Below are 24,786 nucleotides of genomic sequence, written 5' to 3'. Positions count from 1 at the left end.
CTCGGGGTCCAATGATTTATTTTTCTGCACAAGCTAACATATGGAATCCGTAAAACGTGTAGCTTTTTATCCAAAATTTATAGCGTATTGTTGCTCCTTTTCACAGCCACTTCTCATGCATCCCTGGAATACAAAAAAAAAAAAAAGAAGTTTAGCGTACGTTCGTAGTAGGAACTGTCATTACGTATGGAAACAATTTTTTTTATTGAAATAAATAACCATTCAGTATACACACTTAGGACTGCGAGTGTGAATGAACGGCTCGCTTGGTGCTGCCACGTCGCCCGACTCTCATGCTTCTTCCTATGGTGCACGCCACCACGTGCCTAGCCGCGGAATGCAGTCTGTACTTTTTCCTTTGTTCCCCTCCCCATGTGTAGGTAGCCAACTGTGCATCGCCTGGTTAACCACCCTTCCTTTCTATTATTCTATTTTCTTTCTCCCTCTATCTGCCTCTCTGAGAACGCCCTCTCCACTCCTCCTACACTTTGAAGGTGGCCGTTGCGCTGTCACGTGGTATGGTGACATGCTAACATATAAAATTGTAGACACATATGTCGTCGATCCAACTGGCCAGCTGGCCTTGAATTTGACTAGGAGGTGCTTGCTAACTGGGAAGTGAAATGCGACGATACTGCCCCGGACACAATAAGAAAAACGATCACGTGATAATTTTGTTACCAAACAATAAATTTTAAATGGCACCGTATTCCGTTTGTTATGTCATACGCGCAAATGGCGCACTAGAGGCAACAGGGCCGAGGGGCTCTCACCACTGAAGGCAACCTTAACCCCATTTCTACTTCAGCGCTTATACTTAAGCTCTTTACCTTAGTTTTCATGGTGACTCTGTATTCACATGATTACTCTTCCATTAAATACGTATCCTGAAGCATTAAATGTTATTAATAATATATTTTCTTAGAGATACAAAACTGCTGTAAACTTTCTCAACTTTATGAACTCGTTCCACTTATGAAGTCTTCGTGCACATTTGTGCACAGTGTCGAAGTTTCTATGTCTGCCATACTCTTTTCTGCCACCTGTTCTGCACAATAAGCTTCATTCAGGTTTGCCTCGCAGGCCGTCGTCCCACTAGCTTTTTGTTTGGCAGATTAACAGCTGTTCCGAGTTAATCTATATGAATCAAAGGCCGGAGGCGACAAGGGGGATAGGCTATGCCACAGGGTTATCTCTTTTGCTTGCCGTCGACTCACTCACCGATTCGTTGGCAAAACAACGGCTCTAGCAAGCCTGTCGTGTGGGCGCCTTCAGTGAGGACAACAGCACCGACAGACGAAATTCCGAATAATAGTGCTACTAAGGATTTTCACGTTAAACATGCAGCTTCTCTAGCTTTGCTGCGAAGAGAAATAATGTGACTGCTGGCATTTGTATGATTAGAATCGAAGGCGTCAACTGCGATTAAATCGGGATGTCACACAGCATGGTGTTACAACTCGTACTACACAACAACCGCTCACAAAGACCTGTGTTATACTTCTGTCACACGGGCAAGTCCCAGCTCCCTCAAACGTCTTTTCCATTAAAGACCATGGAGGGAGTTCAGCCCCAAAGGAGTTGTCACCGTGTCACACGGCTAAGAACGAGCTTCTCAGAGACGCCGTCGGGGTCCCATCAGGCCCTGTTCGTTCTGTGTATGCATATAAAATATTTAAGTTAAAAACATGTAAAACATTTAGCTGCTTTCTTTTCCACAGTTTTAATTGAATTTAAAATATAAATGTATCTTCATTCCCATGAATGGAATGTGCTTTTACTTTTACTAGCATAGCGGGTTTGTCCGTTCTGCTGGCCACAGTGTGCTTTCAAAATTCTTGCGAGCATGCTTGAATATTTGCGCGTTTACGTTTTCCATTCTTTGGGTTGTGCTACCGTAATAACATTAGTTGCAAACGCAAAATTAATGCATAATGTTTCTTTCAGCCCTGCACTGAAGCTCACGGGAAAGCAGGGTAATCCATTTACCTGCTCGAGGGAGAAATACCACCTGTTTGAGAAGAGTTGAAACTTGTTCAGCCGTGCCTGTGTGACAGCAGTATCATTGTGCCTACGCATCACAGCAGGACGGTAAATTATTCTTAGGTTTAGTCATGCAACACGCGTCAACACTACTCCGCTTAGAATTCTGTGCCGAGATCACCTTATAGTTCAGGAGACGATAAAATGTTAACAATGAACCGTTCTTTTATTCCTTAGGAATTGGATTGGATTGGTACTGAGGCTTCCCTTTTTTACCAGGTGCACCATAAAAGTTCTAGCCAAGTCAATTCTCTACTGTGACGGAGTCTGCCCCGCCATGGCGTAACGCCACCAACGCCATTTATCTAGTCAGCCTTATCCAGTTCTCAAGTCGTCGTTTGGTTGTCTCCACAGCCACAGCCCTCTCATCCCGCTGTGTCGCATCACTGTCCACCGCAGCGTCTGCTGTCCCGTGTGGTCGCCACTATATCGCTGTGACTTTAGCTTATAGCGCACAACTTTATGAGCACCAGCAAAAGATTAATGGTGTTAACCGTCATCACTATAATTTAACAAGGCCGGTACACGAGTTTTTTTTTTTTGCCAACTGCGAATGCCACGACTGCGGTGGCCGATACGAATCTATGCGCCCGGGCATGACCGAAGTTTTCGGGGGCCCACGCAACTCTACTCAGATCAGCGATCGAAGGTACATTTGCTGCTGTCTTTTTATCACCTATCTGCAGTCATGAGGTCGGCAGCTTGCATGCTGGTGTGGTCAAGATCTCACTGTTGCCACAGGTGCCCAAAGTAGAGACAGTTTTCGGGCGTGTTTAAAAGAAGCAAACCAAGAGAAATATTGTGAGCGCGACACACTAACGGAAAAAGTCAGAACGGACACACAGAGCGCGAACAATTGCTGAGTATGTCGAAATGATTATACAACGCCATTGTTACGTCCCTTCTTATTCTCGTTTTACGTATAACGGTGTAATTTAAGCGTAGCCCAATATTTATTTAGGAATTCTTCTAAAACATGTGTGTGTGTGTGTGCGTGCGTGCGTGCGTGCGTGCGTGCGTGTGCGCTCAGAACCGACGCATCCAACGAAGCCTCGAAATCCGCGATTTTTAAACGGCGGCAAGCGAACGTGACAAAAATTGCACAATACGAATGGTACGCGGAGGCAGCTTAAACAGCTGTGATATCACAAGACAAGGGAACTCTCTGATAACGTTAGAGGCGGCCTATCGCAAATACCTTTTATCTGAACTGTCAGTGAAACGTGAAAGCATAGGTTTTAATAGCGGTTTACAAATGTATGCTACTAGTTATCACAACTTTCCTTTGTGTAAGTCAATCTATTGTTTATGTGCTCAAAAACACGACAGCAATACTTTTTTTTCGCGTAAATGTTTCTTCTAAAAGGAGATTCTGTAGCTTCTGTGCGGGGTTTTGGCGGCTCAAGTGCGAACTCGAAATCTGAGCCCACCGAATCAAACCACATTCGCAGTAGAAAGCACGCACCTACGTCGCAATGGTGTCCACATTGTGGTGCATGAAGCACGGAGAAGGGCTGCAAGCATATCTAATCAACTCTTCGTCATTTTATCCGGTTTCCACTATCGCAGCTACATGCTTCACCACGAAACGGCGGCATTCATGCTACATGAATATTTCCTAACAAGGACGTTTTTACTTCAAGCGAATGCATGAGAATACCTGAAGTAACGAGCAATCTTCTATTTTAGCATGCTTACTAACGTGAATACGGTCAATATCTGTAGCATTATGTGGTAAACTGAGCAACGAGAACTTACCCGCACTCCAGCTGGCACCAGTCTTTGCTGACAAAATAGTTGATTGCTGTTAGATTTTTTTTCCAATGACACATTCTGTAGTCCTCACACTGTCCTGTTTCCGAGTTGTAAAAGTACCTTGTACTGCCTTGATCAGCTTCCTCGGCAGTGCAGTTGGCCGGTGGATCACCAGTGCAAGATACAATACATTCCCCTGTCAGTAAAGCGCGGGGTTTCTTATTGTCTTCGCTGCAGAAGAATTCAGAACTGGAGAACTGAAGACGCATGGCAGTGTAGCCGTAGTTATGAATATTTACTTCAGGGCGACTACGCAATTTTCTGATAGAAATATAACGAAGTGACCACGGATTAAGTCAAGGAGAGGTTGGGCTGCTTTTAGCAACGGAGCCAGGATCCTTTCTGTAGATTGGCCTAACTTTCCTGTATTTATTTGTGGACATGAAAAAAGAAAATGTACATTTTATCTTTCAAACCAAAATGTAAAATGATTTTAAAATTTTTAAACGTACAAAAACGATGTATGGATACGAGAGAAACTGTTCAGGAATGGTAGTGATTAAATGCTGCTATTTGCTGGTTCTTTAAATGGTTTACACTAACAGGCGACACCTTTATATGATATTGGACTTTCCAAATCTTTTATGAACTTCCCGCTTGAATTTGAATAATTTCTTGTTTGGTTTCGAATAATAATACTGGTGTGTTATTAAAAATAGAGAATCATATTTCGAACCACAGCACCTAGGGCCTTAATCACGGATATGCAAAAACGTGCCGTGTCAATGTTACAGCGGTAACTAGCGGTAACTAGTTGCTCTAGTTGGTACAGCTGTTAGGAAAGTGTAGATATAACGTTATCAGATATATAAACTGTAAGCTGATCGTTTTCAAATCAGGAAGGGATATGTGATGAAAGGAGATAACTGGAATAATTTAGACCTAGGATTTTAATAATGCGACTGCAATAAACCGCAAACGGGCATTTTCGTGTTTTGTATCCATCGAAGCAATGCCGCTGACTCCGTGACAGGACTGAATTAGCGGCCTTGGGATGAACAGGAGAGTCAAAGCTAAATAGCTGCCCCCCCCCCCCCCCCCCCTCCCTTTTTTAATGCAAATATGTTCGCACATATATATTTGGGGCCTAATGAAGGATCTCAAGAGGTAGAGTGTCATGCGCAGCTTGACGGTCGCCCTGGGCTACACAGGGCGACCGTCAAGCCGAAAGTTTTCATCCATGCATAATGCTAGATCCCTTTGGGAAGGCATCAATAAACTTATTGGAAGAAAGCGACATGTTCTTCCTTCGGAAATGCAAATCGATGAAGTTCTTTATAGCGGTGCCTCACTCGCTAATAAACTTGACTATTTTTTAAATGCAGGAAATCCCACTTCATATACTCTTCCCTCAGCTGTAACATCTGTCGATTCTTTTTTGTTTCCGGCATGTCAGAGTTCAATATTCTTATCTCCGACATCAAAAGATGAAATTCTCTCAATTATAAACTCAATGCGCAATACATGCTCTCCTGGCCCAGACGGCATTACTGCACTAGCCGTAAAAGCTGCTGCTACATTTATTACCTTTCCTCTCGTACATATCTGTAATCTAATGCTTCTTACAGGTGAATTCCCAGAAAAAATGAAATCCACCCGTGTTACAGTAATTTTCAAAGGAGGCAATAAAAACGACCCCAGTAACTATCGTCCTATTTCCGTACTACCTTTGTTTTCGAAAGTTGCAGAGCGAGTTATCTTTACGAGGGTATACAAATTCCGGAAAGCGTGGCGTGAAATGGTCCATAGGGTCACGAAGAGTCGGACACGACTGAACGCCTGAACTGACTGACTGACAAATTCCTGAATTCTAATATTATAATTTGTAAGGAGCAGTGTGGATTCCAGCCTGGAAAATCCACGCAGGCAGCACTGCTCGAAATCAAAAATAGTTTGATTAATAATATTGAACTTAAGCTTTTCACTGTCGGTGTATTTATTGACTTTTCCAAAGCCTTTGATTCGGTCAAGCACGACATTCTACTTCATAAATTGCAGAGATATGGTATTCGTGGAACGCCTCACAGGTTACTGCAAAGCTACTTGTCGAATCGCACTCAGTACACACGACTGAACAATGCCGTATCTGAATCAGGAATAATAAACTTCGGTGTTCCGCAGGGATTCATACTGGGGCCCCTTATTTTTATATTATATATCAATGACATAGTAAATATTTCAACTTATTCTAACATTGTTTTATACGCAGATGACGCAAACATTTTTTTTTCTGGTTGTGATCTTCGCGAACTAGAGCGTCGCACCAACTCCTGGCTACATGAACTGATGCTTTGGCTTGCTGTAAATAAATTGAAATTGAATGTTAAGAAAACTAAATTCATATTATTCCGACCTAAAAATAAGCCTATAGATTATCCCATTCAACTCCGGTTTAATGATACCCTGATTGAATCTGTAACCTCCTGTAAATTCCTGGGCGTATTTTTCCGTAGTGACCTAGGCTGGGGAGACCATGTAAATTATGTTCGCCTGCAGGTAGCTCGGTCAATTGGTGTGATCAATCGCATCAGACACCTGTTGCCCCTGCAGATAAAAAAACAGTTGTATTTTGCCCTAATCCATTCTCAACTGGTGTACTGTAATCTAATCTGGGGGACTTGCAACAAAACTTGTTCAGACAGACTATTTTCTTTGCAAAAAAGAGCTTTACGCGCTTGTTCCACAAACCCTTCAAACGGCGGCCACTCATTTCACGCCCTACATATTCTCCCATTCCCTGTGTGCCATAAGTATTCTGTTGCTGTGCATATCTTTCATAAAATTAAGCAAGACATCACGTCATTTAGAAATACATATCTGAACAGAAATACCGGCTACAGTCTCCGTGTTACCTCTCTTGTTTCCACTCGCGCCCGGACTAACTACGGCACCCAACATACAGATACCCAAATTAGTATAGTATGCAATGCCTATCCTTCAATAATTGATGATGCTATAAGCAGTAAAACTATTTTTCAATTTAAAAAGAAAATGAAGTTGCTTTTTTCCACTTCTTAGGAATGCACCAAATCTATGTGACTTGTAGTGCTTGTCGTATATTATTTTGTTTACATTTTGTGTCGCGAATTGTAGCGTTACTGATGTACTTACCTTGTTTACGATGCCATGGTTCTTATATACTTTCTTATAATGCCAAATATAATCTGAGATTTTTTTTTCTTCATTGGTTATGTTTTGTTTTGTTTTCTTGGTGAACCTTACCTTGACCTTGTCCATCCTTCTGCCATTGATGTGTGACCCGGGGTGAGGCCTCGTCAGGAAGAATGCCATTAGCTTCTTCCTTTTGCCTCTTCCCGTGGGCATGTGCTGTGTACATGTTTCATGTCCGAATAAACTAAACTTATTATTGTTTCGGCCGGGCCCCGGCCGAAACGTCGGAAATAAACCTTTGTTTTCATTTGTGCGCCCTTACCCCATCTTATATATATATATATATATATATATATATATATATATATATATATATATATATATATATATATATATATATATATATATATATATATATATATATATATATATATATATATATATATATATATATATATAAATATATATAGGCTACTTTTCAAAGGGTGTGCAGGTGTATTCCTGGAATATCGCCGCGGGTCCGGTTAATCGTGTGTGGCGTTGAATGTACAATGATTTTGTGAGAAGGCGTTTTGGTTATCATTTTTTTGCAGTCACACGTGCTGTGTCCCAGTTGATGGCATGGCCAGTGTCCTGATGGTGTTGAGCTAAAGCGTTCGAGTTAGTTTTGCCTTTAGCGACGTCATATTGGTGCTGCGTGAGCCTTAAATTTTGCTGTTTCTCCCATATAGGAAGCGTCACAATCACGACAGGTGACCTTGTAGAACACACCGGATAGATATGCGAGGTCAATAGGGTACTTGACACGCAATATTCTTGCCGAAGGTTGTACGAATGGACGTGGGCCACTCCAACGTCATAACCTGAGGCGAGCAAGGTTCTCAGTCACGCCGCAGACATATGGGAATCGGCACGAGCTTCTTTGCGCATGCCACAGTTCGGTTTGTCGGAGCAGAGGCGCGTCGTTCCTGTGATCGTAGTATTTGGTCGGGATAGCCATTCCTTTTCAGGTCTTGCCTGACCTGTTTTACTTCTGCTACTCTGCGATTTGGACTTGATCATATCATAAAAGCGCGGTTGAACAGAGAGAGAGACGCAGCGACTGAGCGCTTGTGCCCGATGGGATGCGATTACTGAAAGTTTATGTACTTTCCGGTGTGAGTAGGCTAACGATAGACGATGGTTTGCAGAGAATGCGGTAAGCTTTCTAGGAGGACGTCGAGAAAAGGGATGAGGCCGTCCGCCACCTCCTCTAGGGTGAACTGGATGCTTTGCTGGAACGTGTTGAGGTGCGCAAGGTACGGTTGATGACACAGAAGTAGTCATTGACAGAGCGCACAAAAACTCCGGGTGGGGGGGGGGGGGGGGGGGGTTCAAATAGAAAAGCGGTGCGAATTCTATTGAATATAAGGCGAGGTTAGCACATACTACAGAAAAAGGTATTCATAGCAGTTGCGAAAGTCTTTCTGTAGAAGTTCTTTTTGAAGGTGAAGTAGGAACTGGGAGACAGAATTTCAGGAGTCGGCCGAGGTCGTCGTCTTCAATCAGGGTTCGTTCAGGCTAAGTCGCGTCTTCGTTCAGGGCTTTCTTGCAATACCTCACTGGAACCTGGAACACCCACAGGCACAGCTGTAAACAATGACTTCATATCGAACGAAATCATTATTTGGGTGTCGTCAATGGGCACATTCTTCAGCTTCGCGACGAAGTCGGCTGCATCCCAGACGTGCGTAGCGGTTTTTCCAGCTATATGGGCCAGCGCCCGGTGAAGGCAGCAAGAGAGCTTGTTCAAAGGAGATCGTGTTAAGTCCACAATTGGACGAAGCGGTGCGCCCTCCTTGTGCATTTTTGTTACACCATAGATAGCAAAAGCGTTGCCATTGTGACGCAGAAGCCTGTTGTAGATGTAGTGACCATGGGGAGGGACGTAATCGAACGCCTCTGCCAGTAGCTTCTCAAGTTTAGCTCCTATTTTTCTGGTCGGGTCCCGGTTTATCTTTGTATAGATGTTTTCGACTTGCAAACGCGCAACATCTTTTTTATATATTCAGTCTGACCTAACACCACAGTGGCGTTTCGCATATCGGCTGGAAAGATAACCGTGGACTCATTTTTTGTAATCTTTTTAGGGTTTCTTACTCAGGGCATCAGAGTGCGCTGTTTTTTGTTTTCGCAACTTCGAAAGTGCTCCCATCACACGAGAACGCGCTTTGTCGCGTAGACTCGCGTCAGTCATCCGTACTGAAAGCTCAACGGCACAAGTAATGCTTTTCGCATCGGAGATGGGGCGAGCGTTGAAGTTCAGCCTCGTGTTAAGAAGCGAGAGTTCAGCTTTGTCTAGCTCGTAGGAAGACTGGTCGTGGACGCATGATGTTGCTGCATCACCTGAATGCCTGCCTATGAGCAACCGGAACCTCCTTTCCTGACCGTGCTTTGATGTCCTGCGTAGAGCAGGACATCAAAGATATCCATAGCAAGGGTATACGTTCTAGTGACTGCAGAGCGAAGATGTCATTCTCCTGATGCTTAATCGTTGATTTTGTCTCTAGAATTCAAAGCTGGTTTGAAATAATAACTGGTGGCCGACAACGGTGACAATAGTTGACTCTAAGGGAAAGCAAACGTAACGCGGGGTGACAGAAAGTTAGGTGGGCGAACGATATTACGAAGTCTGCGGTAATTGCGAGGGTTCGTCCGGGAAAGACTGGATGATTTAAAGGGATGAGTAAGAAGCGTTTGCCTTAAAGAGGGCATAGGGCAGCGCATGATGATAACGACAATAAAGGTCAATGTGGTGTGCTTACGAAAATAGACAACAAAGAATTATAGCCTTACCGAGGAAGGATCTGTGGATATATTTGATGGTTATTATGCACTAATATAGTACGTGAAAAAATCAAATTAAAACCTTTGCCAGGATTTCTCCGAAATTTGTTGTGTGGGTTAGTTGGCGGACGATGCTCCTGCCCTTTTCCGTGTGTAGACAAGCTCATGATGGTGTTTCAGAGGTCGAAGTATTGCTTAAAAACAAAAGAAATGTTACGAGGTGGGATTCACAGTTGCGGAAATCACAGATGATTAATGGCACTACAAATTTCACGCCGTTCCTTATCAAGACACATCGCAGTATTTTCACAAGCACACGCCGGAAATGCTAGCATATAAGTACGTGCGTCGGTGTAGATTATATGCTGAAACCGAGAGCTCAATAAATTGAGTACTCCTGTCTGAGGGTTTAAAAAGATTCAGTTCAGTTCAGGCGTTCAGTCGTGTCCGACTCTTCGTGACCCTATGGACCATATCACGCCACGCTTTCCGGTCTTAATGGTATTGTGACTGGCCATAGGGTTTTCTTGGCAGGAAATACTGGAGTGGGTTGCCATTACCTTCTCCAGTGAATCACATTTTGTCAGAACTCTCTGCCGTAACCTGTCTATCTTGGGTGGCCCTACACAGCAGAGCTCACGACTTCATCGAGTTTCGCAAGCCCCTCCGCCACGACAAGGCAGTGATCCATGGTAAATAAATTTCTGGTAAATAACATCGCAGAGAAGCAATTATGGTTTACTATCATTTCACATCTTCCCTTTGGTAGCTTGCTGTTTTCTTAAATGAAGTGAATGCAAAATCCTCATATGAAGTTCTTGTCGCTGGTGTAAGGGAGCTTTAGCGGTCTCAATTCATGCACATATGCACATATGGGGCACCGGGTGCGTTCGAATGTTTTTGAAACATAGTTCAAAATTGCGAATCGTAAGTTTTGTCAGTCGTCGTTCATGAGTCGAACACATGGATGGTAGACTAGGGAGCGAATCGGCCTCGAATCGCATACTCATGAAAATGCAGTCTCATTACTATATTTGGAATGTAGTAATCAACAAGGGCACAGAGCGAGTATACGTGCTTTCGCATTACCAATTCCCGTAATCAATATTTCCGAATTAAGAAACCTAGGAATGCACGAAAGCGCATCCGGTTGCAGTGTGCCGCTGATACTGCTATTCTATGAATACCTGATATAGTTGTGATGAAGCCAGAGTTGGATGCAATAATTCCGTCAAAACTGCAGAATCAATACTTACTTGTTTCCAATACTTGAAAGTTATAATGGTTCAATCCTCTGAAAAGTATAAACATATACGTAGGTTGTTACCGCCCTGATATCTAGTCAGTAAAAAACAGTAACAAAAATAGGCCGTCATTTTAGCTCCAGAATGTGAAAAAGGGCAATTATAACCACGACGGTGCACCTCATGTGATGCTCTATCACCAACCAACTGAATGTCAATAATACAAAATAACTTAATACAGCCTCTACAGCTTGGATAAATGAACAATGTACGATTACTTTTTTGAGCAGAGTGCGTTTGCATTCCTTTATGCGCGCGACAATATACAAAGCTTGTCAAGCTTGAAGTTCCTTTTGGTCTCATTAAGTTCATACTTCATATGATGGGCAACGTCATGTTAGCAAGTGCAAGGGATTGGGCTAGTTGGAACGTGCTCATGGGAAATACGTGCTTTTTCGTGGATTTACGAGGACGAGGTTAAGAAAATGACCCAAACGGTTAAGCGCAATCCAAAAAGGGAGGTTTCATTCCAGTAGAACAAAAAGAGAAAAAGAGGAACATTACATGAGATTGTTACATGGAAAGAAGACAACCCGGTACTGTACATACATATAAAAAATTTGAAAATAACAATATATGAAAACTAACAGGTGCTAGTAGAGCTTGACTGAAAACTTCGTTGTTTTGCGGAGTAACAACATCCAGCCTACGCGCCAAAACTGATGTATTTGCATAGTAAGTACGAAGCCTATATTATTCTGGAGCACATCAATCTTCATTTGTTTGAAACCAGCCGAGGGGGAAATAAATATAGTTGCCTTCAGAGCCAGATAAAATTCAAAAGGCCTCAATGACCTTTCGTTTGCATTACAACGAAGGGAGCACTTCCGTTTAAGGCAACGTTTAGCCTAATTCCCAGGCCTCTCGAGAAGTTGAAATTTTTTCTGTGCTCTACGAGCCGCATCGCCCAATATATCTCCATATGACGAGCCACAAGACAGTGGAATGTTGTTACGACCCCAGTTCATCATGTTACAAAAGGTGGGGCGTCGAGCCATACAAAACGGTGTTTCAGCTGCGGGTTCTACCTGCTTAACCTCTCAGCATATGCATATAGGGTTTTGAGGAGCAGGTAGTGACATTGACCCTAAACCTGTTTTGACCACAAGGCCAGTCTCCAGCCTATGCGAGGGGTCGTGAAAGTAAGGTTGTTCTTTGAGAAAAAAAAGCTGCTGATTTGCTTTCGTGATTAGATCTTTCAGGAAAGCGACACCAACAAAAGGCCTCATGAATTACTCACATTCACTCTGACGGCCCATTTGCAATCCCTAGCAAGATACTTTGTTGGGCGAGTTGGTAAACATCCATTATTAATTTAAACAGCGTGAACAAGAAGACACATGGCAAGATGAAAAGAAGCCACAGTACAAGCGCTGGTACTGTGGCTTCCTTTTATCTTGTCCTGTGTCTTCTTGTTCGCGCTGTTTAAATTAATAATGGTTGCAATCCGTAGCTTTCATCGATTTTCTGGGGAATTATTTATCGCGGCCGGCTTCACACTGTAGAATGCAATTTAGATCTCTAAAGGTTTCTTGTAGTCCTTTAAGAACATAAAAACTTTTATATCGTCCTAGGTGTGCTCAGAATCACAGAGTTGCATGTCATAATGTTTTTATCCAACTACCGCAACTTGTTTGTTTTATAAGACGAAAAGGGAAAACGATATCTGTCGGTGTGACGTGTTAGGGCGATATAATTTTCCCGCTGACCCAAAATACTGTATACTGGCAGTGACATTTTGAATTGTGAGGCCGAATCTAAATTAATCGACAAAACGTTAACATGTGTGTACTTAAGAAATCCCACAGCCACACACAGAGGTGGTGCGTGAGTTTCTGTCTTCGCTCACGCCGCCGAGTGCACGCCTCGTGGGGCAGGGATGATTGTAGGCATTTTGAATAAAATGAACGTCAAATGAATTTTGAATGTAAATGTCGGCAACTACCTACCGTCCAACAAGCACAATAACATCCCCGAAGTGCATCTTCTGAGCACTTGAGATCGCTTTGTGAGATTAAATTCATGATTGGTTTGGTTTGTGAGGTTTTTAACGTCTCAAAGCGACTCAGGCTATGAGAGACGCCGTAGTGAAGGACGCCGGAAATTTCGACCACCTGGGGTTCTTCAACGTGCACTCACATCGCACAGCAAACGGGCTCCTTGCTTTTCGCCTCCATCGAAGAGCGGTCGATCCCGCATCCTAGGGCACAGTAGCCGAGCGCCGTAACCACTGCGCCAACCCGGTGGGGTTAAATTCATGAGTGGTTACTCGTACTAAGGACGTACGTTTGTCTGATCTAAATATAGCCACCGCACAAATAGTGGCAAAAACTGTGCATCGGCGGACAGCTCCATGGAGCTCCTTATATAGAAGGATCCATCAGGAAAATACATCTTTGCCCACCAAGACGGTTTTCATTCGACGCTCCCATCTGTTCACGTGCATCCATGATGTTACATTATTTGGAAATAGGAAGACTGCACCTTTTTCGAACATGGCTGGGATTCCGCGCAGTTTCCCTGCACAAGAACCGCCACAAAACTTCCCCTGAATGCTTATGGTACACAAGAGAGGATTTCCGAATGGCGTCATTGTTCGGTAAGGTGCGCCCCCCTCCCCTCATTAGAATGACAAACACGTCAGTTTTGGCTTCTAGATGAAAACAACGTAAAAATTAAGAAAGAATCCCATGAGAACTAATGTCGATGCTGTCCGAGGGCGGTTTCCCAGAAGCTTGGCGTGAGTGAACGGATGACTCGGAAGCTAATAAGACGTTGACATTATCAGATGAAGCGGAACAGTGTGGGAGGACTGGCTACGTAGGTGGTACAACATGAAAAGAGCAGGTTAGGTTAAAACAAGCAAATTGCGAGCATCGCAATAAAATAATTTAAAACTGCCTTTGATGTGTGTTCTGTAAGTGAACTGGTGTGGGTATGGAGGAGGGTATATGATGTGACCGCGCCTGTTGTGCTGTATGATTGTAAGTTACTCAATGAGATCGGTTTAAATGGTAGCGTATTGCTGTTAATGGCCTTTCCAGAATCCAAAGCTGGCTTTCAGTGCTAACGTGAATTGACGGCAATGTCGGTAACCGATTTGGAGCACCGGCACCCCTGCGGAATGGCGTGCCGACCAAGAGCAGCTGCCAGCATGAGTTAGCAGGGAGGCTGACAACAAACCCAGTTAATGTAAATAGCTAGGAAAAATAAGATGTTAAGACAAATACGAGCTACAACCTCAGCATCGGTGGTTCATTTGACTGTCACAGATAAAGTTTTTGGGTTACATGTGGATGGAAGCGGAAGGGGGAACATCACCATGCAGATATGCTGAGAACCAGAGCGCAGAGACAATGTTGTCATTGTTTTCTTGATTTGTTCTTTGTTTTCTACCAAGCCCTGAATTCGAGGTTCTGCTCAACCTGCGGAGCCAGTGGCTACTTGAACTAAAAGAATAAATGCTTATTCGAGGTCGAGGCCGCGTTTCCGTACACGACTGCCCTCGCTTTTTTGTCTATAAAATCTATAAACATGTGAACGGCTGCGCCACTAATCTAGACTAAGGATCCGTGCCTATCACGTAATTCTGCAGTACTTATACTGTACATGAAACGCTCATTCGAAACATAAGTTCTTGAAAGTTTGTTTCACTTTATGAGATTGAATTTGAGTTCGTGAAATTGGGCGTGTGACTGGCACTGTAACCTAAACTGCGCACTTTTATGTTCTTGTAAATATGTCTTCTCATCGCTTGCACCAACGCTTATTGCTTCATCACCTCGAAATCACTGAGCTTAACGAGGTCTGAGCCCCTTCTAAGAAAGGAAACAAGCCATATTAAAATTAGTGAAACCTTGGTTTAGTTTCGCTATTTTTTTCTTGGCTAAACTCTTGTATTACAATCTTTAATTTTCAGAGAATAACTTGCTACCTAAAAAAGGAGAAACGTTACCGCTCTTGGAAATTATGTAATGAATAAATCATTGTTTTTAACCTGGTGCCCCACGTGTTCCCCTTATAGCCCTATATTTCACCTATATATAAATCAAGATAATCTGCTTATTTTCACAATTGCACCCTCCTCAGTGAAAAACTCGGTGCACTCTAACATTCTTTTCTACTTTTAATTTTTCTTATTTTATGAATAATATCTCCATGTCTTAATTTAAGAGAACAATCTTCAATAATTAGCAATCTACAGTTTGATAGGGTAAATAATAAGATATGCAGTGATAAAATTTGGAGAGATGGTGAAAATTTGTGTTGTATTTCATCTCTTCATGTATTTTATTCCTATGCATTCGTATGTATTGTTCTTGCGCTGTTGTTATCCTAAGTCCATTCCTTGTTTTTCTTTTTAAGTGCGCCAATACGCAGGCTCTCACTGTTCTATGGCACAATAAATACTGTTTCACTTATCATGTGCGAGACAATTTTTCCTACGCAATGGTGGCGGTTCTATAGCACTGACATCATTGTGTTTAGCGCATGATGGTATTGGAAGATGTCTCGTGATAGTTTTCGCCATTGAGCCTAAGGTATCGCGTTGTCTAAGACTTACCTGCACCTCTTTTCACAGAAGTATATACGAGCGAAGCCATTTGCATCTGAAGGAAACTTCCAGGGATTCAAGCATGTGTTGTACTGCATACATTCTTCTAAATCCATGTCGTAATACCACGCAACGTTTGGGTCAGTGGAATTCCCCTTATCATACCACAGCCGTTCTTTGTTAGGGCAAGTTGTTCCATTCGAAGGTTTGTATTTACTGTCAGTGCAGACCTCGGAGCCGTTTCCTGGATGAAGCAGGTCGAAGAGTGGTATTAGCTGGAAGCCTCATCGTTAATAAATCTTAAAGTGCAGCTCTGAATTGATTGCCTGTGACCTGTATATGAGTATTATTTCGTGAAACAAAATATATCATTCATTATACAAACAGTTAGGTTAATCAAATGGACAACAGCGGGAATTTCATACGCTGCTTCTTTCTGACATTGTTTGTACAGATCAAAAGAATCCAAAACTTTCCTATGCTTTCAAAGCATTAAGATTCACTTTTTTGCTATGGTAGACGTTGTTTACTTCTTGATATAATGTGAAATCATCTGTCGAATCAGATGACTGCATTGGTTGGCATTACTGAGAAGAAAAATTGAAGCAAAGAATGTGAGTATTTGTCATTCCATGCCCCTCACATACACCCACGCAACACTAACCTCGCCAATCACTTAAAAGGTATTGAACCAAAAACAGTAATATCAACTTATTTTCTTTTCCTATCTCCCTACATAAACTTCGAAATTTGGGTAGAACAGTAGAATTTAGTGCTTTCGACCACTTTCGGCCAATCCCGGCGCAAAGTACAAATATACATGCATGTGACGCGCCTATTGTTGACTGCAGTTCAGTGCATTATTCACCGGAAAACAATCGCGTTGTCTTGAGACACCCTGTGGCAACTTAATTTTTTAAAGGAATCAAGAAGAACACTGTTATATGCGCTCAAGAAGGGCGTCTCTATGGGAAATAAATTTATTTGCGAGCCCCCGTAAGCAATCTGACTGTATCGCTCCGCGAAGTGCTCCCAAAACCTTCCCATGTCGAAAGCTCGAGCAAAATATTTTACAAGGGCTCTTTCGTTATTGCGAAAATATTCGCTTCGACATAAGCAATCTATATATTCAGATGCTGGCCTGTTGCACCTATAAATGCCAACAACTCTCGGTGGTAATCCGCATGTGTCCATACTCTTGTATCAGGTGACCGGGTAGGGTGATAAGAGTGGCTTCCGAAGTATAGCTTGCGTGCCGTCCAAAGTCCAAAGCAAGTTAAGAAATGGTCAAGGGCTCAATTAACGCAATAGCGTTAAAGGGCTTGTTACGCAGAAAGTCGGCTGTCGGTGTATTGAGTGAAACATTACGGACATGTCATTAACAGGTGGTAGCTGGCAGCTGAAATGACCGAGCAATGACTGATCCCTAGCTGATCGGACCTAACGAGACATATGATAATAGAAAGTATGGAAGAGCTCTAACTCGTATTGCTCATTTAAGGTGGAATAAAAATCAACTTTCTAGCTCTCTTGGATACCAGGTCAGGCATGCTACATCCAGGCCATGATGGTACGTTCATATAAGGCTTGGTTAAAGCGGTGCTTCATATGTCCAGTCGTCGTCTACGGCCTGTAGCTGGACAGCATGGTAGCTTAGTAGCTTAATAGTATCGTGTCATATCCTTAAAATTGGGGCAGAAGTGTCCCCAATTTTTTTCCACTTAAACGCAGGATCATCAAAATCGAACAGAGCGCGTGACACGTAGGGAGCTCCGGCAGCATCGAATATGGCATCCTGGAAGCGTTTTAAAGCAAGCAGTTTTGTAGCTCCCGCTGTAGGCGTGCCGCCGATGACGTTGGCGTCGGAATGGAGAACAAGAAGTCTAAACTATGTTCCATGGGTTACCGGTCTGTTGGCTACAACCTGCGCTGCTATGTACACAGCACATATAGTAAGAAGTGTGTTCCGTAGAGGACGAAACCAGCACATGGTGCGAAGCGGTCCAAGGTTTCTCCTGCATCCAGAGGGCGCATGAGCATTCCTGCTGACACTAAAGGAGCGAGGCGACAGCACTCTGGGAGCCGCAATCAGTACAGATTTTTCGTGCACCGGCCAAGACTATACACTAAAGGCCGCGGGCATGATCCATTGGCATTTCCCCCTACCCCATCTAATATTTTCAACCCTGCACCGCTAGACGGTGGCGCCAATCTCAGGCTGTGCGCGTGCATTGAAACGAGGTATTCTGTCGGTACTAGACCCATTTAATATGGACGTCTATTTCGATTACATGCAAAACTGGGAAACCGTGCTTGTAGCCTCTCAGTCAGTAAATGTGCTGTAAATCCGGCAGCTCAGCAAGGCTGCTAAACAAGCACGGGATTGTAGGGTACCAACGGAAATGCGCTGCACCATTGAACATACGGCTGCTTGTCCGGCACTATCAAAATTGTCCAACATTTACTTTATAGCAATGACTCGAAGGCAAAGGGGACGCTGAACGTAGGGCAGTGCATCCCAGCCTAAAAAACACGTTAACCTATTCTAGCTTCTTTTGTCAACTCAACTGAAGAGAGCAATTCAGCGCTTGAAATGGTGCAAAGATAACCTTGCTGAACAAGACCTTGCCGGCGACACACTGAAGAGTGGAATAAACCTGGCGTTGCAATTTTTTAAATATATATCAAACTGATTCCACCATTCATTTTTGAAACATTTTTTTTTAATATATTCGCATAGAGTCAGCTTTACATCAACAGGCTCTATCATATTTCTTGTATCTTTCTTTCGCTAGTAACACATTGTGCGGTATTTATTTTGCAATTAAGTAGTTAGAGGTTTAAAAAAATTATCCATCAGTTACGATGACGGATGTTACTGAAAACGCAGGTTAGCCTACTGGGAAATCTCACGTTTGCTCAACCACGTTTATTGCATGCTCTTTATGTTAAAGTGCTTATCTATGGTATATTCGCTGGACACCTGTTTTTTTTTGTTTGCTTTGATAGTTTTGCTAGTATTCCATCTTCCAATCCAACAGCTAGGACATTAAACTAAAACCTGCGACACTATATATTCTAGCGAGGGCTACATTACGCTTGTCAGCAGCGCATTTCCACGTGGGAAGACCGGCCACTAGTGCGCATGAGCGGAAACCGGAGAGGAGGAGCAGTTGCTCAGCGCATGACATCAGAGCTCGCGGCCGTGTGCCGACTCGACTGCTGACGCAGCAGAGACGCCAGAACAAAGAGAAGGACGTCTTTCTAAGCGGAGACGCCAAGATGCAGAGCAGCCTAGACGCCCGAACAAAGAGCAGAACGCCTGCCAAGCGAAGACGCCAAAATGCAGAGCGCAAAATTAATAAAATATTAATATTAAGGAGAATAATAGATTGGTTCGCAGGAAAGGAAAGACGCAGCATCTGTTACATTTGCTCTGTGGACACCTGACCCGCGCTGTAAGGGAAGGAAAGAAGGTGGGAGAGAATGTGAAAAGAGAGAAATAAGAGCCGTAGTGGAGGGCTAAGGAGTAATTTCGAAGACCTGAGGACCTTTAACGTGCACCGACATCGCACAGCACACCGACGTCCCTCCGTTTCTCCTCCATCGAAACGTAGCAGCCGGCAGAGCGTATAAAGCAGCGCATAGCAGCAGCAAAGAGATAATGAGAGTAAGAAGGCGAAGCGAGCAGCGGAGACGCCCGAACAGAAAAACCAATGGCTTGCCAAAAGGTGATGCCAGAATGCCGAGCGTAATAGATGGAGAATAGCCGCTGAGATGGGGCTCATGGAAGAGTCCAGTCAATGGGAACCAACAGAAGAGGATCTGAAGGCATGTCGTCTGACTGATCACTCCAGTCGAGCTTCCTCATGTTAGTCTGGGACCCAGGCTTTCGAACCAGACTTTGTGAACAATCTGTTTGGACACATGTGCAGTGTGTGCAGGAGACTGTGGCACCTAATGGACTTGACACTGGTGAGTAATCTAATATATGAGGCTGCATTTGGAGACTCAGCCAAATCGAAATAGTGTATAGACAAAGTGGTGGGAGAAAAGGAACCACGACACAAAACAAGGAGACGAAAGTGGACAGGGCGAGCGGTAACTAACAATTGAATCTTGGGGTAACAGCGCGGAACGTGGACGGGAGCACAAGATTAGAAGACGACACAACGAGCGCTGACTTTCAACAACGTTTATTTTGGAAAACCCTCAACTCTTTATACCCTTACGCCACACATCACGTACAAGTGACTTGCACATTTCAGCATAGTTATAATAAAAAACAAAAAACAACATAATAGATAAATAAATACACGTGCCGCATAACCTTCTCTTGCACACAGCGTGGTACACTCTTTGAACACTCATGGAAAAGATTGCACATTCAGCAGCTCGATTTCTTTTTGTGTTAGCAGCAGGGACGGTTTGCTTACACATCGTTCCTACCGTCTAGCTATCTCAGCGGCTTCAATTATCTCACGAACCAGCTGCTCATTATGTTTTGCTAGCACTTTACATTGTGTGAACTGCACGGAGCAAGTTTCCGACGCGCAGTCTCTTACATGGATCCCGAACCATTCCGCGCTGTTACCTCAAGATACATAACCAACATGCCCAAGCTGCTATTCTAGCTAACAACTGAAGTTTACTGTAAAACCAGTAGCAGCAAAATGGGGGTCTGCGCGTCAAATGGATGAAAAAAAGCAAAAGGAGAAAGTCAAAAAGCAAAAATTATCTCGCATGGAAGGTAGGCGAGATAACGGGTTGATCAAAAACCTTGTCTTTTTGTCAAAAAGAGCCACTAACACCCATGTCGAACCCAAGTCTGCGCATATGCGCCGCTTCCAAGATCTCGCTTTCCAGTCTAAGTTTTACCTCTCGCGATAGTGGTGGCTTTGCTCAGCAAGGGGTAGCAACCATAGCAGTCTCGGCAGTGTTTTGGAAGATTGGCCCAATTGTCGGCATTCAGAGACCGGTAAGTCTGCCGCAGCCTCTCATTCATACATTGGCCCGTCTGCCCAACGTAAACTCTGCCGTATAACAGCGGGAACTTAAACACCACTTCCGTGGAACAACGCACATTCTGGTATTCGTGCTTTGTTGTATAAGCAACCCTGCGCTGATCATCAGCCACGCGTTTACAGAGTTGTGACAGCTTGCAGGGGGCTGAACGAACAAGTCGACTTCCCTGTTTACCATCCCCCCTCTTCAAGTTATGGGCCATTTTGTGTGCTTAGGGCACGACATCAAGTGGGGCTTTGTTCGGAGGGACTACCGGCTCTTTGATTCAGGTTGTGCCTCAGCCTCCACATCAGCGATTCCGCCACTGCCTGAAGAATGGTCAGTGGGAACGCTGATGGCCGCAACTAATTCACTCGGCCCTGAAAACTATTAGCTGCTTTATGCTCACAAGACATCAAAAGGGCTGACCGCAAAGAAGTTATAGAATTGCCTCTTAATTATTTTCCAGTGGCAAGAGGAAAAGGGTAAAATGGCATTCTTGAAATGAGGCTCATATGCCCAGCAGACCTGGATACTCGATAGTAGTTACATTTCAAGGGTGAAGTTTAAAGAGTGGGAACACTGCTTCAAAACTTCAAGCACGCTCTCTGCGACTGTCACAACACGCTGAGCGGTCAACGTTACGAAGGACTAGAAAATCGTCCACATATCTGAACACTTTTCTAACACCAAGATTGGCGGCGTTTAGTTAAAGCTGGAGCAGGCAGTCAAAGTTAGCCAGCAAACTCTCGCACAATACAGGCGTCACACACGATCCAATCCAGATGCCCTGTTTCTGGGTATACAGGTTCCCTTAAAAATGAACAAGTGTTGCGCTTAAGTAGACAAACAAACTTTAGACGGCTGCAAGCTGCTTCAATCATCGGTCAGTCTTCGTCTCTGTCAAGCAAAATGAATAAAAGGTGTGTATACCAAAATCTCGCATGATAAACATACATGACCTCAACAAGCTCAGCCAGGGAAACGTACCTCTCGCTACGTATATCCGGGCATAGCTGAGCTAAGCCACTGCCATTTTTATTGTATCTTTCATTTGTAACTCAATAACGAAACTGAGATAACTAGTCGGGATTACGCCAGTTATCCCAGTCTTCGTTTGTGCTGTCATCAGACGAGCAAGCAAATTAGCACTCTTTGCGCATCTTTGAGTAAAATTTTACAAAACCTGTGTTGAAACGCTGCTGCAAAATTGGTGGAGACTCGAAATTGTCTTGCGCGTTGTATGTTTCAAACAATGCGTATTGCTCCAGGAAGCATTATACACACTCTCACCGGACAACTTCCTATTGCAATCTTTATAAAAAAAGTTCGGTTTAAGTTTCAGGACGCCGAGTGCAACTGTCTTATCGCTGTTAGAAAGCTTGACAACTCGGCTCTGTCACATGGGATTGATCATAAATCTGTGACGCCCGCACACCTTCATAGCTTGCTCTCGTACACGCGTGTATTTTTTGTGCGGGCAAACAAGCAGTAACTAAAAATGGCTAGCTAGCTACAGCAGCTATGATTTCGCTTATGACGTGCCTGCATTCGACTTTAGTGAGTACATCTAATCTTTTTTTTTTTTTTTATGACAGCAGCGAGGACGTCGATGGAACACAACTCCACTCAACATCCGGCGAATCACATCATATTTGATTCGATGAAATGTTACGACGCAGATACAAATGGTCTGCCGGAGGTGATCAACAACCATGAAGTTCAACGAGTAGAAAGTATGTTCTAGACCCTGAATGAAAAATAATTCATTTTTTATTTGCAATGCTCTTATATTGCACCTGCAGAGTGTGACACCTTTTAACATGCTCGTGAAATGCAGTAAACAATATTAATTCAAAGGGATGTCTTTAACCTACCTCTATGGCAGCTATGTACACAGTCGAAGAAGCTGAAAAACACGTTGTACTCAGCCCCACGCCTGCATATACTCTCAGGCAGCTCTTCGCACTGGCCCGATGTTTTGTTGTAGATGTAATACGTGAAGTACCCCCGACAAGGATCCAGTTCTTCTGTAGTATTTGGATTTGTGCACATGCTCATACGAAGGTATTCCCGAGTGTCATTTCTTGGTGGTATTTCTAAAACAGACAGTAGCACGAGATAAGTAACCCAGACCAGATGCTTAGCACCTTCTCTAAAGCGGTCAGAATTGCAGACACTTAATAATAGGGAAAACGATAGTGAATTCCTTGTTCCTGTTTATATATGCTGCCGTGTTTTATACCTTTAACAATTACAAACTTCTATCCAATTACTCTTTACATGGTTTATGAAGGCCAAAAGCAAAAACAAAACAAAAACTGGAAATAAAGAGTTTGTCGGCTACTAACTCTTTCCAAAGCTCGGAGTTTGTGCATATAACTATCATATTTAAGGCGGGCACCAGCAATAGAAGCGCAACAATCAACATTTTAGAGGGGTAACATAAAATCAATTCTTTCGCAATAGCAGTAAATACGTATCACAGTAATAGCGCAGTATTAGCAACAACAACAAATTAATGGACAGATGTATTGTATCTTAGATGTGCACTAAGAAAATGCATAAGGAACCACAAAAGACAAGCGCCTCTACATTATGATGCACGAGAGATTAGCCCACTGCGTAGATTTCAACTGATGAATAGGTAATTAAAAATATCTCATCAACCAACAAAAGAAGGCGATGACAAAGAAAAGTGTATTTTACATAGCTTTGCTCACAAGTGTCATTTATTCAATTAAGGCTTATTGAAATCAAGTATGCTGCGAATTAAGCGTTTAAAAGGCGAGGATAACAAAATCACCGGAGAAACAGTTGCGCGGAAGAGCTCAAAGCAACTGTGTATCTCTTTCCCTTAGCCTATGAATGTGCACTATGACCTTTGTGATCAGCCCGTAGATCAGCAAACTGCGGTTCGCGGAAGTTCACATGCATATGTGAACTGCGGTACGCTATTGGAGGACGACTGTAAGAAAGGTGGTCATATTTTTTTGCACGCCACACTGATTGGCCGATATTCATCAAGAATCTAGAGACGAGTATGTTACGTCATAGCGGCAACACTCGATTTCATACACATGCACATGAACACACAAGAACCATGCAAGCGTGACACAGACAATATTTTACAGACACACAGGATATGTGCCGTGCCTCTCCACATTTATAGCCACATCGCACAATACTACCGCCCGCAAAGACCAATGCCACCAATGCGCTGAAGACTGAAAAGGCTGAAGCTGTGACATGATATCAACTTCAGACTCACACGTATCCTAACCTGTATTACAAACACTTGTTCTCCAGCCGCTGTCGAGACACATGTTACAGCTGCCGCCAATTTACAGGTCAACACTATTGCCTTCACCAGCCGCGGTGCTTCCCTTCGTCAACGGGGTTTTGTTTATTGTTTCATTTGAAGTCACAAATAATTGAAATGCGTTAAATCTCTCATTGCAACTTGAAAGTGCTGGAATACAGGGTAAAAAGACGCAATTGCTGTGTCAAGTTCCGGCTTACTTTTTTTTAGCCCAGTCAAGACAATGCCATTGAATAAGCTTGAATCATTGGTTTCTCAAGCACAAGAATTTTAAGCAAAGAGCATTCATTGAAGAAACAAAGGGCAAAGTATTCAAAACCGAAAATACTTGAGGGGTGGTCCTTATACTTGAGGTATTAATATGGGAGAAGACGTCTAAACCGATTATAATAAAATGACACTTGACCAGAACTGAAAAGCTCAAGCCTTGAAAAGCACCATATCATACAGCTGTTATCATACAGCTGGTAAAATTCCACACGAATTCAACAAACGGTTACGTCGACTAAGCAAGTAATTAAGAATCTCCTGGCTGAAGACGAAGCCTAGCGTTAACAAAGCAAAATAAATATTTGAAAGTTCACCTCACTCTAAAGGTTACACATTTAAACCTGGGAGGAATATGTATACAGAGTTCAGATTGCTGTGTGATAATCGGCCAGTTTGAAGTTGGGGGTAAGCGGTGCAAATAACATAGCATACCTGTGAGTATAGAAGACGCCCATGTCAGCGGTGCAAAAAGAACGACTAAACGATGCATGCTGGCGCCCTGAACAGAAAAAAAAGAATTCTGCACACGACGATGC

General features: G+C 43.3%; 1 protein-coding gene across 1 annotated transcript; it reads right to left on the bottom strand.

Annotated features, from left to right (window-relative positions):
* Nucleotides 1-24,786, bottom strand: LOC146176114 (carboxypeptidase inhibitor SmCI-like). The gene is made up of 6 exons (XM_084582448.1): nucleotides 24,683-24,786; nucleotides 22,536-22,757; nucleotides 15,664-15,898; nucleotides 11,052-11,089; nucleotides 3,802-3,994; nucleotides 1-123 (listed from the first exon to the last, which is right to left on the bottom strand). Exons 1-6 carry the CDS (start codon nucleotides 24,738-24,740, stop codon nucleotides 114-116), a joined length of 756 nt encoding a protein of 251 aa, XP_084438574.1. The 5' UTR covers nucleotides 24,741-24,786; the 3' UTR covers nucleotides 1-113.

Source organism: Amblyomma maculatum, chromosome 10 (genome assembly GCF_055883805.1).
Source record: "Amblyomma maculatum isolate TAMU_Amacu chromosome 10, ASM5588380v1, whole genome shotgun sequence".
NCBI lineage: Eukaryota > Metazoa > Arthropoda > Arachnida > Ixodida > Ixodidae > Amblyomma > Amblyomma maculatum.
The sequence above is the reverse complement of the archived record's forward strand: the minus strand, read 5'-3'. Positions and strand labels throughout refer to the sequence as shown.

Bases quoted from the DNA above. Each gene is read 5' to 3' on its own strand.
- LOC146176114 (XM_084582448.1), bottom strand. From the start codon at position 24,740: ATGCATCGTTTAGTCGTTCTTTTTGCACCGCTGACATGGGCGTCTTCT. The intron at 22,758-24,682 runs GTATGCTATGTT...TGTCTGTTTTAG, and splicing joins GGCGTCTTCTATACTCACAG to AAATACCACCAAGAAATGAC. The intron at 11,090-15,663 runs GTAAGTCTTAGA...TATACTTTTCAG, and splicing joins TTCTGTGAAAAGAGGTGCAG to AGGATTGAACCATTATAACT.